At 59.5% G+C, this 14,402-nt stretch overlaps 1 protein-coding gene across 2 annotated transcripts in view; it reads left to right on the forward strand.

The window, feature by feature from the left end:
* Window positions 1-12,291, forward strand: part of LOC119140345 (hexokinase-2) — a 33,962-nt gene extending 21,671 nt beyond the window's left edge. The window contains exons 3-18 of one of the 2 annotated variants that reach the window (XM_037371619.1): window positions 774-922; window positions 1,305-1,424; window positions 2,657-2,752; window positions 2,910-3,009; window positions 3,248-3,431; window positions 4,023-4,178; window positions 4,345-4,578; window positions 4,799-5,103; window positions 5,620-5,768; window positions 6,505-6,624; window positions 6,958-7,053; window positions 7,517-7,616; window positions 7,775-7,958; window positions 8,250-8,405; window positions 8,905-9,138; window positions 9,900-10,044. In XM_037371619.1, the coding sequence (XP_037227516.1) occupies window positions 774-922; window positions 1,305-1,424; window positions 2,657-2,752; window positions 2,910-3,009; window positions 3,248-3,431; window positions 4,023-4,178; window positions 4,345-4,578; window positions 4,799-5,103; window positions 5,620-5,768; window positions 6,505-6,624; window positions 6,958-7,053; window positions 7,517-7,616; window positions 7,775-7,958; window positions 8,250-8,405; window positions 8,905-9,138; window positions 9,900-10,044 (2,528 nt within the window). Of the gene's footprint in view, window positions 1-773; window positions 923-1,304; window positions 1,425-2,656; window positions 2,753-2,909; window positions 3,010-3,247; window positions 3,432-4,022; window positions 4,179-4,344; window positions 4,579-4,798; window positions 5,104-5,619; window positions 5,769-6,504; window positions 6,625-6,957; window positions 7,054-7,516; window positions 7,617-7,774; window positions 7,959-8,249; window positions 8,406-8,904; window positions 9,139-9,899 lie in introns of both variants that reach the window. The other variant, XM_037371617.1, reaches the window with a different exon arrangement.
* Window positions 12,292-14,402: the final 2,111 nt, after the last annotated feature.

Here is a 14,402-nt window from a genome sequence, read left to right on the forward strand (position 1 = left end):
GCAGCAGGAGTGGGGCTCCTCTGGGCCAGCAGCAACGGAGAAACCGCTTCCCTGGCTGCCCTGGGAAGGCACCAATGAGGCCCCAAAGGTCTTCTGCGGTTTTTTTTCCACCCTGGTTTCCTGCTTACACCTTTCAAGCTTGCCTTCCGCAAGAAGCCACATGCCAGGAGTGCCCGGCGTTCCAGGGGCAGGGCAGGGGAGGCTGCCCTGGATGGGGCAGCCAAGCTTCAGCGGGAGGGGCTTTTCCATATAGCATATGGATGTATTTCCATATATCAAACCTTTAGCCAACCTCTGGTGTCTCGGCAGCTGGCTAGCAGGGGTTTAACGCTTGGGCTGGGCATTTAGGAGCTCTCGGGAGCATCCTGCGTCAATAGGGTCGGGAACGGCTCTGCCGCCTTCTTCCTTATGGAGCCTCAGGCTTGGAGTGCGTCTTCCCTGGGAATGCCGTCGGGTTGGGATGGGCTTGTCTGGATGGGGCCGGTGGGGTCTGTCCTCCTGCCAGCAGGTGCACCCCCAGCTCAGCCACACTACCCAGGGCATCAGGACGCGTCCCAAAGATGCTGCTTCGATCCGCCATCAGCTACAGGGGTGCAGAGCAAGGGCAGGAAGCACAGCCACAGCTCTGATAAGAGAGAAAAAAAAAAAAAAAAGGAAAAAAAAAAGAATAGAAAAAGTATTTAATATTACCCTCGTACTTGTCCGGCGGGGGCAGTGATGTTGCTGAGAGGGACCTGCCGAGTTAAATGGTTGTTCTTGTCTGGCTCCCGCAGAGGACGGGGACTTCTTGGCGCTGGATCTTGGTGGCACCAATTTCCGTGTGCTGAGGGTGAAGGTGTCCGACAATGGTCTGCAGAAGGTGGAGATGGAGAATCAGATCTACGCCATCCCCGAGGAGCTCATGCGAGGCAGTGGGGTGCAGGTGGGCACAACCTCTCTCTCCCCTCCCCCTCCCCGCTCCCCTGGGCAGCCCCCCAGCTGCAGGGCTTCCCCTGGGGGGGGACCACCCGTCTGGGGGTGGTTCTGCCTGAAGGGAGGGCTGGGGTCACCCCAAGACCCCCAGCTGTGCCACGGGGCGGGAGCGGGACTGTGCACCCTGTTGCTGCCTTGCCCAGCAGGGTGCCAGTAGAGCCTTGCTTTCTTTTGCCTGGAACCAGTACGGTTCCTGACACCCAGTACGGTGATGGGTGAGGACCGTGGAGGTGGGGGGTGGGTGGTGGAGCGAGTCCCTCAGGCGGGCAGGGATGCAGGTGCTGCGCTGGGGCATCGCCTCGGCCAGCGCTCACTCACTGCCGTGTTTTCAGCTGTTTGACCACATCGCCGAGTGCTTGGCCAACTTCATGGAGAAACTGAAAATCAAGGACAAGAAACTTCCCCTGGGGTTCACCTTCTCCTTCCCGTGTCACCAGACCAAGCTGGATGAGGTGAGGGAGGGTCTTGCCTCCTCTGGGGCTTGCGGGGATGCAGTGGGATGGGGGCAAGCTCTCGCTGGGGGCAGTAGTTGTCCCACGCCAATTTAGCTTTGTGCTTTTAATTAGGCTGATTGGGTAGTGTGTAAGGTCTCGGTGCTGAGGGGAGCGCAGGATGTGCCCTGGGGCTTGCAGGGGTCTGGGAGGAGGAGGATGCTTCCACAGAAAGCGGCGGTCTGTGCTCTGCCGGTGGCTCAAGGAGAGCGGCTGCGGCAGGGAGAGCAGCTCCAGCAGCCCAGACGTGCCGAGCATCACATCCCCGTCATGCAGCCGGCGCGGGGAGTGGGGGGGGGGGCACCCACCCGGCTGCTCGCCACGCTCCAAGCAGCCGGGAATCGATGGCTGTCAGCTCCGCTCAGCCGCACCGGCTCTGCGCCGGGGAGCTGGTGACCTCGCTGGGAGGCTGAGCATCGCGGCGGCCAAGGCACGTGGCCCCTCTCCTGCCACCCACGGCCGCTGCCGGGCTCTCGCTGCCGTGGAGGGGGGGGCCCGGTGCTTTCCTTGCCCTTATCTCACCCGGCTCCTGGGCAGGATTGGAAAGGAGGACGGCTCCATGGCGCGCTGGCGATGCGGCACGTCCTCGGCGTTTTGTACCGGGGCTGGGGCAAGTCGCGCTCCTGTGCCCGAGCGGGTTCGACAAAAGTAACGAGGAAGAAGGTTAACGCTTTCCTCGTGGTAGGGGTGGGGGCTGTAGGAACAAAAAAATAAAAAATAGAGAAGCTGGGAGAGGAAGCGTCTGTCCCCGGTGGCCTGGGCCGGTTTGTTCTCTCCGTGCCTCAGTTTCCCCGTCTGCAAGCAGGGCGGGTGTTTGCCTCGCTGAGGCACCCGCGGCTCCAGGCTCGGAGATTTTGGACACAATCGAGTCCCCTCCCCCTCCCAAGGCTCCGCTCAGCCCCCGGCCGGGCGCTGCGATGGCTCTGCCGGGTGGGGACGCAGCCGGTGCCCCTGGCTGCGGTGGGCAGCGAGACCCCCATCCCGCGGGGAGGGGTCACGGAGTGCTCCGTAGGGTGGGGAACAGGTTTTGCCCCAGGGCTTCATAAAACCCAGTCGCAGGAATCACGGTCCCTCCTGCCAGCGGGAGCAAGGAGCTACTCCCCCGCTGTTTCACGGCCATAAACTTTATTAGCGCAGGGACGCGGACAGCAGGGGCTGTCTGCTGAGCGCTCCGCCTTGCTCTTCCTCCGTAGAGCATCCTCGTGACGTGGACGAAGGGGTTCAAGTGCAGCAGCGTGGAGGGGAAGGACGTGGTGTCGATGCTGCGCAAGTCCATCAAGAAAAGAGGGGTGAGAGGGGAGGTCTTGGGCAGGTCTGTCACCTCCTGGGTGGTGGGACGGGGGCGCGTGGTTCCCTGGGGCAGGGTGCTACGGCCCCCTCCCCGTGGCAGCAGAGATGCTTCTGTTCTGGCCGCGCTGGCTCAGTCTCTCCTCTCCACCACCTCAGGACTTTGACATTGACATTGTGGCCGTGGTGAACGACACTGTTGGGACCATGATGACCTGCGGCTACGACGATCACAACTGCGAAGTCGGCCTCATCGTTGGTGAGCTGCAGCAAGGGGGGAGAAGGGGGGTCCGTCTGCCCTTGGGGACCACGTTTCTTGCAGGTTTCAGGGTCTTTTTGGGGAAAAAGAAAGGCGATAGCGGTGTTAGAACACCAGCGTTGCCCGATGGTTGGTTTCATCCATCTTCACTTTCTATAGTGCGTGGGGCCGGTGCTAGTTATGGGGGATAGGGGGAAGGCGGCATCGTCTCTCACCGCGCCCCCCGTGCGTGGCTCAGGTACCGGCACCAACGCCTGTTACATGGAGGAGATGAGGCACATTGACCTGGTGGAAGGGGACGAAGGTCGGATGTGCATCAACATGGAGTGGGGGGCCTTCGGCGACGACGGCACGCTCAACGACATCCGGACGGAGTTCGACCGCGAGATAGACATGGGCTCGCTCAACCCTGGCAAACAATTGTGAGCAGATTCTTGGCTTCGGCTCAGGCGCGAGGTTTGCTCTGCATTGTCCGTCCTCCCATTGCGCTGGCAGTGGGACCAAAGAGGTTGTCCTAGCTAACTAGGTCACCGCGTCCTCCGCTGTGCCAGCTGCACCAATGCAGACAGGGGCTTGTGTCACGAATTGGGGTTGGTGCGCCCAACTGAACCGCTCGGCACCCGCTTCCCTTGGGAGCCCGTCACTTGGATGTGTTGGTTTCTCTTTCTTCCCCCAGCCGATGAAGTTGTCCGCCAGCCGAGGCAAACACCACCACCTAATGTCCATATCCACATCCTACAGACCTCCCGTTCCCCTGGCGGGTGGGATTTGGGGGTGGCGGGTGTCTCTGCAGACCCCGGGGCCCCCTCAGGTAGCCATAAGCTCTCCTTGCAGAGTGGTGGTTATGTCAGCATGGCTTTATGTTCTCAGTGATGGGATAAGCTGCTCTGGGAAGGGATTACCTCGATTGCGTTCGGGCCTGGAAGGCTGCCAAGTGTTTTTAAGGTCAGATGGTGGCCACCTCGCAGGACACGTAGCCAGGCAAGTCCATCTTGTGCTTCCCCCGTCGGCAGGTTTGAGAAGATGATCAGCGGGATGTACATGGGAGAGCTGGTCAGGCTCATCCTGGTGAAGATGGCCAAGGAGGGGCTCTTGTTTGGAGGGAGGCTCACCCCAGATCTGCTCACCACCGGCCACTTTGAGACCAGATATGTCTCTGCTATTGAGAAGTAAGTAGGATCCGGATGGTTTCCTGGGGTCCCACCCATCCCCTGACATCTGCACGGTGGGAAAACGGGCCCCATCCCTGGGCTATCCTCAGGGAAGCCTGGGACACTTGGGATGGCAGAAGTTGGGTTTCCAGGCACGAATCCTTCTTTGTTCTTTGCTGCACAGGGAGAAAGAAGGGCTGCAGAAAGCCCACGAGATCCTCACCAAGCTGGGGCTGGAGCCATCTCATGAGGACTGTGTGGCCACCCACCGCATCTGCCAGATTGTTTCCACCCGCTCGGCCAACCTGTGCGGGGCCACCCTGGCAGCCGTGCTGCAGCGCATCAAGGAGAACAAGGGGGTGGACCGCCTGCGCTCCACCGTCGGCGTCGATGGCTCCGTCTACAAGAAGCATCCTCAGTGAGTGCACAAGGATAGGCAAGGCTGGCGGGGAGAGAGGGTGAGCGAGCCCAGATCTGTTCCTGCAGCAGCGGGTAAAGCTTGGCACAAGCAGAGCATCTCCAGATGTTCCCCTGGGCACCTCCGTTTGGATCCCAAAGGGGCCCCAGTCATTTACAGCCCTGGAGGGTCACGTCACCCATGGTGGCATCGTGCTCAGGTCCTCTCTCCTCTTCCGTAGCTTTGCCCGGCGCCTCCACAAGACGGTGCGGAAGCTGCTGCCAGACTGCGAGATCCGTTTCGTGAGGTCGGAAGATGGAAGTGGCAAAGGGGCAGCCATGGTGACGGCGGTGGCCTACAGGCTGGCCGCCCAGCACAAGGCACGCCAGAAGATATTGGAGGCGCTCAAGCTGAGCCATGAGCAGCTCCTGGAGGTGAAGCAAAGGATGAGGATGGAGATGGACAAGGGGCTGGGCAAGGAGACGCATGCAGAGGCAACGGTGAAAATGCTGCCCACCTACGTGTGCTCGACTCCGGACGGGACAGGTAACGTACCACAAAGCCCACGTGTGTCCTGCGTAGGGCGGAGAGCCGGTGTCGCTGCTCCCAGCATCTGCCCCGCTTAGGGAAGGGCTGGGACCTCTGCCGTGGCCAGCTCCCACTCTTCACGGTAGGGGTAGCACAAAGCTTCCCAGCCTCCAGCACGATCCTGGGACAAGCGGCTGAGCCTCCAGGACGTTCTGGGCTTGACTCCACACGACGCCTGGCTTTGTGGCTTTCGCTGCTGCAGGTTTCTCACCACCATTGTCCCGGCTGGTGCTCCCAGTTCCGTCAGTGGCTTGGGCGTGCGCCTGCCCCTCGGTGTGCAGCCCCGTGATCGCCCCAAGTCTGGAGCGAACCTCTCCATCACCTCCCTGCCTGCACCTGCTGCTCTCCATTCCCAGCCACCTCTTGGTTTCTGGTCCTCTCCCAGGAAGCGGGCAGCTTGGGATCACCTTCGTGCCACGTTCGGGATGCCCCTTGCCGGGATCGCTCTCCTCATGGTTCTCCCTTGGGTTTCAGAAAAAGGAGATTTCCTTGCCCTGGACCTGGGAGGCACCAATTTCCGTGTGCTGCTGGTGCGTGTGAGGAACGGGATGAGGCGCGGCGTCGAGATGCACAACAAGATCTACTCCATCCCGGTGGAGGTCATGCAGGGCACGGGAGAGGAGGTGAGGACGGGCAGCTGGAGGTGGGAAACTGGGGCGTCTTCCCTGGGGGAGCAGCAGAAGTGGCAGGCGGGGGTGCTGGCTGACCATGGGGGCTGGTTTTGCCTTGCTCTGCTTTTCCGGGATGCCAAACCAGGAGCGGAGAAGGCTGGTGCTCTCCTGCCTTTAGAGCAGCGAGTTCTGCCCAAGGCTCCGGCGTTCGGAAGGTGCTTTCGGAAACTTGAGACTGGTTTTTAGGTTAGAAATGGTGTGATTGCCAGGCATCGCTGAGCCTCCCCGCATCCCACACACTCCGCGAGGGCAGATAAGCGTCATCCCCGTTTCCCAGATAGAGAAACCACAACACAAGCGGTGGGAGACATCTCCAGAGTTTTATTTGCAGATGGAATGAGTTTTGCAAACCGCTGCAGGCGGTGCTTGGGGGCTGGGAGTGCTTGTAGCAGACGGGCTCTGGGGGTGCCTTGCAGAGGGACCGGACTCCTGTGCCACCCCAGGGAGCTGGTCACCTCCCGGCTGGCCGCTCCGTCCCTCCTGGGCGCAGTGCGGGCACGGCGAGGCGGAGGTATCTCGGGATAGACCGCGTTGTCGGTGGGGAGGGGGATGGAAAGGAGCGGCCACCGCTCTGTTCAGAGCCCTGTTGGCTGGGGGTTGGATCAGCATCTCCAGCAGGTCGGGCAGGCTGGCACCCCCGCGTCCCTCCCTGCAATGGTGACGTCTCCCTTTGGCTTTGCGCATCCAGCTCTTTGACCACATCGTCCACTGCATCTCCGACTTCCTGGAATACATGGGAATGAAGGGCGTATCGCTCCCGCTCGGATTCACCTTCTCCTTCCCTTGCCAGCAGACCAACCTGGACGAGGTAAGCCCAGCCCAGCCGGTGGCACACGTTTGGTACCCAGGCCTGGCTGAAAAGCCAAAGCCCACGGGGAGCTCCAGTGACCGTGTGGCAGGTCAGGCAGAGACCCCAAGGAGGGGAAGGGGGGAGGGGGGGCTCGGTGCTGCCGGTGCTCCTGGAAAAGCCCCCTTGCTGCATCAAAGCAAACACAGGTGCCTTGAGCCCTGGGGACAGCCCAGCCGCGATGTGCCCTCCCTGTGCCGGCAGCATCCACCGGGAGCGGCTGGACCTGGGGGCTGCCCGTGTTTCCCCCCCCACCGGCGCCGGGTGGGTCACCGCCGGGTGTTTGCTCCACAGGGGATTCTTCTGAAGTGGACAAAAGGTTTCAAGGCGACCGGCTGCGAAGGAGAAGATGTGGTAAACCTGCTGAAGGAGGCAATTCACAGGAGGGAGGTGAGCGTCCACGTCGCTGCGAGGAGCCGGCTCCTTGCTCCCACATCCCGGCTGGCCTCGGCATCTTTAATTGGCCTGTCAAGCAAATTAATGGGCTGCGCGCAGGGCTAATGAGTGTCTGAATTTTAACAGCCACGCTTAGTCATCACTAGATGTTGGATTTTCAGACCCTGGAGCTAAGAGCTGGCTTGTGGCCAGGGCTGGAGCAGACTCTTCTCGCCGCGAGTTAGGGGGCCATGCGAGCACCCCCCCCCCGTGCAGCCCCCCAAAGCCCCTGCCCTGGGGGCTCCCGTGGCTGCACCTGGAGGTCTGAGCACCCACCTGCGGGGACACGGGGCTGCGGGAGGCTGTGGGTGCCTGGAGGGCTCCCTCGCTCAGCGGACGGGTCCTTTCCACAGGGTGGGGGCAGAGGTAGCGAGCTCCGTCCTCGGGGAATAACGCCCGCCATCCCACCCCTCTGCAGGAATTTGACCTGGATGTGGTCGCGGTGGTCAATGACACCGTTGGCACCATGATGACCTGCGGGTACGAAGATCCGTATTGCGAAGTTGGGCTGATAGTCGGTGAGGACTGAAACTTTCTGAGGTTGTTCCTCTGCCCGCGGTCCCAAACGCGCTCCCGTGGGATGCTCCGGGCTTCGGGGGGGGTCTGAGGGCTGTTATCCTGCGTACGCGCCCCGCTTCTGCGGCAGCCCCCTTGGAAGATGCTCCTCTCCCTGCAGGCACAGGCAGCAACGCCTGCTACATGGAGGAGATGAGGAACGTGGAGCTGGTGGAAGGGGAGGAGGGCAGGATGTGCGTCAACATGGAGTGGGGGGCGTTTGGTGACAGCGGGTGCCTGGATGACATACGGACGGAGTTCGACTTGGCAGTGGATGAGCTGTCCCTCAACCCTGGCAAGCAAAGGTGCGTGGTGGCTTTGAGGGGGTGGGAGGGGACCCCCTGGGGGGGTGGGTGTCCAGGGACGGGTTGGTGCTGCCCCACCAGCCTCTTGGAGGAGCGTCAGGCGATGAGGAGCAGGGCAGCGTCTGGCTTTGCGACACACCGGTGTGTCCCTTGTCCCCTGCCCGCAGCGTGGGGATGGCACCGCTCCGGGGTGTCAGCCCGGGGGGCTGCGCCAAAGGCAGAGCTGCGGTCCCCACCTGGACCCCCTGTCCCTTCCCACCCTCATGTCCAGCCTTGCCCTCTCCTGCCCAGGTTCGAGAAGATGATCAGCGGGATGTACCTGGGGGAGATTGTCCGAAACATCCTGATGGATTTCACCAAGCGAGGGCTGCTCTTCCGGGGACGCATCTCCGAGAGGCTGAAGACCAGGGGGATCTTTGAGACCAAGTTCCTGTCCCAGATAGAGAGGTGAGGTCCAGCAGGTGGGACAGGCGCCAGCTCTGCCCTTACAGCTGCACCTCAGAGACGGAGTTTGGGGAAAGCGTTTGCGGGGCTTTTGGGAGCAACCCCAGGCGCTTGGCCCGGAGCTGGGGTGACCTGGGGTGGTGCAATGCAGGTGGGTCAGCAAAACCGGCGGGGTCCTGACAGCGCCGGAGCCGAAAGGCAGGGAAACTGTGTGGGGCTTGTGGCACAGGCGCCTCTGCACCCTCTGCCTGGGACAGGGGAGCCACAGGTTAAACAGGTGTCGTGTGGTGACAGTGACGGCATCCCCGCCAGTGGCTTTGTCCTGATGTAGCCTCGCGGATCAGGGGGCGGCAGAGCCACCTCCAGGTCTGAAAGCTGGGGGTAGCGGGGAGGTGTGAGCCCCCGGGCTCTGCAGGGTGTAGGTAAGAAAGGGGGAGCCTGAGCTTGTGTCACCCCAGTTGCTCCATCTGCTAATGCTGCCTGGCCCTGGTGTCCTCCCCAGCGACTGCCTAGCCCTGCTCCAGGTCCGCTCCATCCTCCAGCACCTCGGCCTGGAGACCACGTGCGACGACAGCATCATCGTGAAGGAGGTGTGCACGGTGGTGGCGCGGCGGGCGGCTCAGCTCTGCGGGGCCGGCATGGCAGCCGTGGTGGACAAGATCCGGGAGAACCGCGGGTTGGACTTCCTCAAGGTCACAGTCGGCGTGGATGGGACGCTCTACAAGCTGCACCCTCAGTGAGTTGCTCGGTGGCGCGGTTGTCCCCCGAGGAGGCTCGTGCTGGGGCATCTGCCCATCTTGGGGTGCCAAGAGGCAGTGTCGGAAGCTTCGCAGGGCAGTTGGAGAGGAGAGGAGAGGAGACGTTTTAGGGTCTCGAGGACTGCTGGTGCTGAGCTGGACTCTGCCAAGGCACAGCCAGAACCCCAGAGGATGGGATGCTGGGGCAGATACCCCGCGGCACCTGAGGCCAGGTGGTCCCAGAGGTGGCGAACGGGTTCAGCCAGGGGTCCAGAGCATCAGGCAAAGTCACGGGGACGGGACGGGTCTAACCCCCGACATCGGTCCATGGCCAGGTGGAAATAGGGTTCTGCCCGAGCTGGGGGCTGATGCTCCGGGGATGCTGTTGCTCAGGGAGGCACTAACAGCACAGGGCTGAGCCTAAGGGGGGCAGGGGGCTCTGGCGACCCCCCGGTGAGGCTGCTCAGGGCTGTTAAGGTTTATTAGTGCCTTGGGGGCTCGGCGGGCCTGGGGAAGGGGCTGAGCAGAGGGAGGGCACGGTTATGTTGCGGGCTGGGGCTGAAGTGTGGAGCCTGACGCTTTCCAGCGCCACAAACCCGGCAGCTTCTCGCCATCCCTCCTGCTCCGTGTCCGTAGCCGCTGGGATGGGTACGATGGGCACCAGCACCACGATGGGTGCGAAGCGCTTTGTGCCTGGTGGGGCTGGTGCCTGCAGCCCAGGGCAGGTTAAATCAGTGTCTCTCCCCACTGTGCCCCGCAGCTTCTCCACCGTCATGCACGAAACGGTGAAGCAGTTGTCTCCCAAGTGCGAAGTCACCTTCCTGCAGTCGGAAGACGGCAGCGGCAAGGGTGCAGCGCTCATCACGGCGGTGGCCTGCCGCATCCGGGAGGCCGGCCAGCGGTAGGAGGAAGGAGGTTTGCCGAAGAGCTTGGTTTCAGCAAAACCAGGACGTTTTCCCCCCACCCCGGTCCCCCCCCCTGCTCCGTACACACACACACACGTGGCCTCCCCTTGCAAGCAGCCTCGTAGCTTTACTTGTTCTCTCGAGATCCCACCAGTGGGGCTGGAGATGCTGTGTGCTTTGTGTAAAGTGTTGTCTTAGGAGTTTCATTGCATGCCATAAAACCGCGTGTCAAGTAAAGCTAAAAGCGTCTTCTGGCTGTCTCCCTACATCTCCAGTTAGAGCTGGACCTGCTCCACTCGCAGCTGCCCCCCACCGCTCCCACCTCTTCCCTCGCGGCAGAAAGGATAACGCTAGCACCATCCAGACACTGCATTGTCACTTTACCGTAACTAGTACCTATTTATGTACGTCGGAGTTGTAGCGTGTCCGTGCTGTAGGAAGCAAACCTCTTTTTAAGATTGGGCTAAAGACCTCCGTTAGGCTTTTACCCTGATCAAGGCTGTATTATTTCCATGAAAGTCATGGTGACTCTTAAAGCACAGGGTGCAGAATTCCAGCCGGCGTGTTCCAAGCCTGTGCTGAGAGATACCAAGTATCTCTGTTGGTGAGCGAACATTAAAAGAACCTGCTGGATCCCGGCGAGAGGTGCCCCTCTGACTGCTCCAGCAGAGCACGTGCCTGGAAATAATTGGGGACTCAGGGTCTAATCCCATTTCCCGACCTCTCACCCGCACCCTAAATAGAGCGTAGGAACGTGGCACGTACGTATGGTTGCGTTACACCCCCTGGAAACCACTAGCACCCTTCCCCGGTGCACGTGTGGAGGCGAGGAGCTGCCACCGCGATGGGGGTCTTTCCCCTACACCCCCACCCCCCACCCCCCCCCCCAAATGTCGTGGCCGTGTGTCTACACGTGGCGCCGTGAGTCTGGTTTGCTTCTTGTCTGTGAAATAGTTCTGCGTCTTCAGCCTTTTAGGTGACACCTGGTTTTATGTACACTGTATATTTATGTTTCGAGAGATCTTGCGTCTTTTTATGTACATAGTCTCGGGTGGGCGGGGGTATATTGCTTAGTTTTGAATTTACCTTTAAATGTCGTTTAAGAACAGTAGAATAATTCTATTTTTTTTTCTCGTGTTATGTTTTAATTGAAAATTTTCTTGGGGTAGACTGGAGAAAGAGACCCAGATTCCTGAGGACAGCTGTACCAGAGGTTTGGGCATTCTGAATTTATCACCAGAACAAAAGGGAAAGCAGAAAGCCAGGGATGCGATGGCCGGGAGCTGCTGCAGTGGAGCTTTCGGGATTAGGCTGGCGGTGACCTAAGGAGAGGTTTTATTTTGTCCCCCCGCCCTCCCCAGCCTGCTTTGTGCTCGAAGGGCACATCGATCCCTATTGCAGCACCTGCTGAAATAACCCGGGGCTCTGCCGGGACCCGCGTCCCAGCCCATATCTCTGGCACCAGCATCCCGGTCCCACACGCGCCAGGCACAGACACGGGCGCTCCAGCGCTGCTGGCATGGGGGCTCGCGGTGAGGCGCCGGCAACGGCAGCCTCGGCTCATTTGATGAAGTTAGCAGCAATAATTGGTGTCACCTCATTTCCATTTGGCTGGCATCCTCAGGGCTGTTTGTGAGCGTGCCCAGGGACGCGTGTGCCCAGGGACGCGTGTGCCCAGGGCTGCGCGTGCCCGGGGATGTGTGTGCCCAGGGATGTGTGTGCCCAGGGATGCGCGTGCCCGTGGCGTCACGTTGTGCGCTGCAGGGAAAAGCGGCGAATAATTTTTGCTGTCAGAAAAGCCTCCGGCTGAACGAAACGCTGCCCCAGGCAGCAGAGGCGTACAGGTGGGGGTGGGTGTGTTTTTGTAAATATTTAGCAGGAGATAATGAAATTCCAGTGATGTACAAAAAAAAATTAAAATATAATAATTAATAATTCCCACAAACAGATCTTCTTCAGTTTGGAGGACAGATTTTTTTTGTCTATTTTTATGTATATTTTTATACTGCTTGGGGGAACCTCATTACCAAAAGTCTCTTCTATGTTGGGGGTCAAGTTCAGTAGCACAATTTTAAATGCAAAAATGATCTTTGGGCATTTTAAATGCTTATTTTTTTATAAGCCTCAAGACAACTATAACAAATAAAATCTGTGTATAGAAATGCTGTAAGAAACCAAGTTTAGTGGAAGTTTTAGAAGATGTTCAATAAATTTTGGAAGACGGTACAGAAATCCTCTCGTTCGGTACCAAGCAGTTGTGTGTGATTCTTTCCTCAGAAAACCAGCATTTTGCCGGCTGCAGACCCAGCCGGGGATGGTTTCACCGGCTGCACCGCGCAGAAGGTGCCGCTGGTATTTTTGTGCTCTCGCCCGGCCGTGCCCCGCGTGGCATCCATAGGTTTCCGTGGCTCAGCAGCTCCGGCGCGTACAGCCGTGGTTTTGGGGAGCGCGGGCAGCCCTGCGTTGGCCGCTGCGGCGCGGCGGAGCATCCCGAAGGGTGAGGCGGGTGGCCGGGTACCTGGTTAGCAGGGGTGGGGGGAGCGGGGGGGAGCGTGAACCCCTCGCCTCCCTCCGCGGCGGGGGATGCGCTGTGGCTTGGCAGCGGCAGGGTTAGCTGGCGGGGGGACGGCGCATTGCCCGGCGAACAAAGGCAGGGCAAGGTGGTGCTGGAGCCACTGCAGCATCTCTGGCAGAGCTGGAGCTCCAGGAGACGGAGCTGAACTTGCCCTGAGGTCATGGAGCATCGCTGGCTGGGTTGGGCAAGGGGTACCCACCCAGGTGCCCACCATGAGGTCTCCAAAATGCTTGAAAGCTTTTGCTTCCCCGTTGCTTTTGGCTCGGAGCAAAGCAGGGTCTGAAGTGTTCCCAGTTAAAAAGCAGCAGGTGAAGTGCTACAAGACACCCGTTACCCTGCGGCTGCAGGTGCGCCCGTGGCCGGGGGAAAGGTTTTGTCTTGCCACTTGGAGAAGTTTGTGCTCCGTTTTGTCTCCAAGGGGATAAGGCAGCAGGGATGTCGCCGTATGCTCCGGTGGTAACTGACGGGGGTCTGTAACCGCGCACCAAAACGTTGCCATGGGACATTGTGTGGATGTGCTTAAAAAAAGAAGGGGAGCTGAAACCCTGGCTGCTGCTGGGAGGGGAAGCTCAGACTGGTGGATGTGGGCAGAGATGGACAAACCGGTCAGCCTGACCTGCCCGGCCCGTCTCTTTCCTGCAGTGAGAGGCGCTGCTTTGCGGATTCAGGATGCTGTTTGTTTTGCTCGGTCGCTCCCGTTAGGATGCATTTTCTTTTTCTTTGCGCTCCTGGCGTTGTGCTGGCACGTTCTCTGGCCACGCAGGCAGCAGAACAGCCTTTCACCGGGGCAGCTGCCACACTGGAGGTGCTGACCTTTCCTCCCCGGCGATGCTCTCCCCCTTGGTACTTTCTTTGCACAGGATTTTATTGTTGCTGCTTTTAGATATATGTCTAGCTACACATATATATACACACAAGCAGCAAATTACCGAGCCTTGCCAGAGGAATTTGCCTCTTCCCTTCTCGGGAATGAAAGGCCACGTAGGGAGAAGCATCAGCCACCCAGGGTGTACAAGGAGCACGCAGCTCCGACCTGGCAGCGGCTCGGAGGGAGTTTGACCCCGACCGCTCGGTGCCTCGGTGCTGTGCCAGCTCTTATCAGGCAATCCAAGCGCTCCAGATAAGGGGGTGAAAAGGTCCAGCGCAGGTGAGGAGAGTGGGGATGGGTGTGAAACGGTGACAAAACCCACAAGCCACCACCCCAGGCGTGACAAGGTGCAAGCCAGCAACAAAATAAATGGGAGGTAAAGGTGAAAGGCGAGAATAACCTTTTGACAGCCGACAGAAAAGCAGTCACTGAAGGCAAAAGAGGCAATTCCTGGTCAGGAGATAATTTGGGGTAAGAAAGAGTCAGATCATTTACCTTGTGACATCCCTGACGGGTCCTGGAGCAAAGAAAATGCATCTCAACGTGGGTGCTGGCGCGTGCAGGGCTGGGGGAGTTAATAAAGCCAAAGACTGTTTCGGCTGCTGGCAGAAACGAGTGACTGTAGATGCACCTGATACTGTTATTGCGTGTTTACAATATTTATTTTTAGCAATTGACTGCGATTATATATAGGCTTCATTATTTTTGTACTTCTCATACCGTTTTCCTGAGTGTGGTGTTGTACTTCTCAGCTCCCCTCCGCCACAATTGCTGTTCCTAGTCAGTGACAAATAAAAGAAAAAAAAAAAAAAAAAGAAAAAAAGAAAAAACCCAACCCAACCCAACCCCAACCACCCATTTGCCAGGATAAGGCGTGATGTGTTTCGGTTTCTGTGCTCGTCTCACTCCTGCCCT

The sequence above is a fragment of the Falco rusticolus genome, chromosome 20 (assembly GCF_015220075.1).
Source record: "Falco rusticolus isolate bFalRus1 chromosome 20, bFalRus1.pri, whole genome shotgun sequence".
Classification (NCBI taxonomy): Eukaryota; Metazoa; Chordata; class Aves; order Falconiformes; family Falconidae; genus Falco; species Falco rusticolus.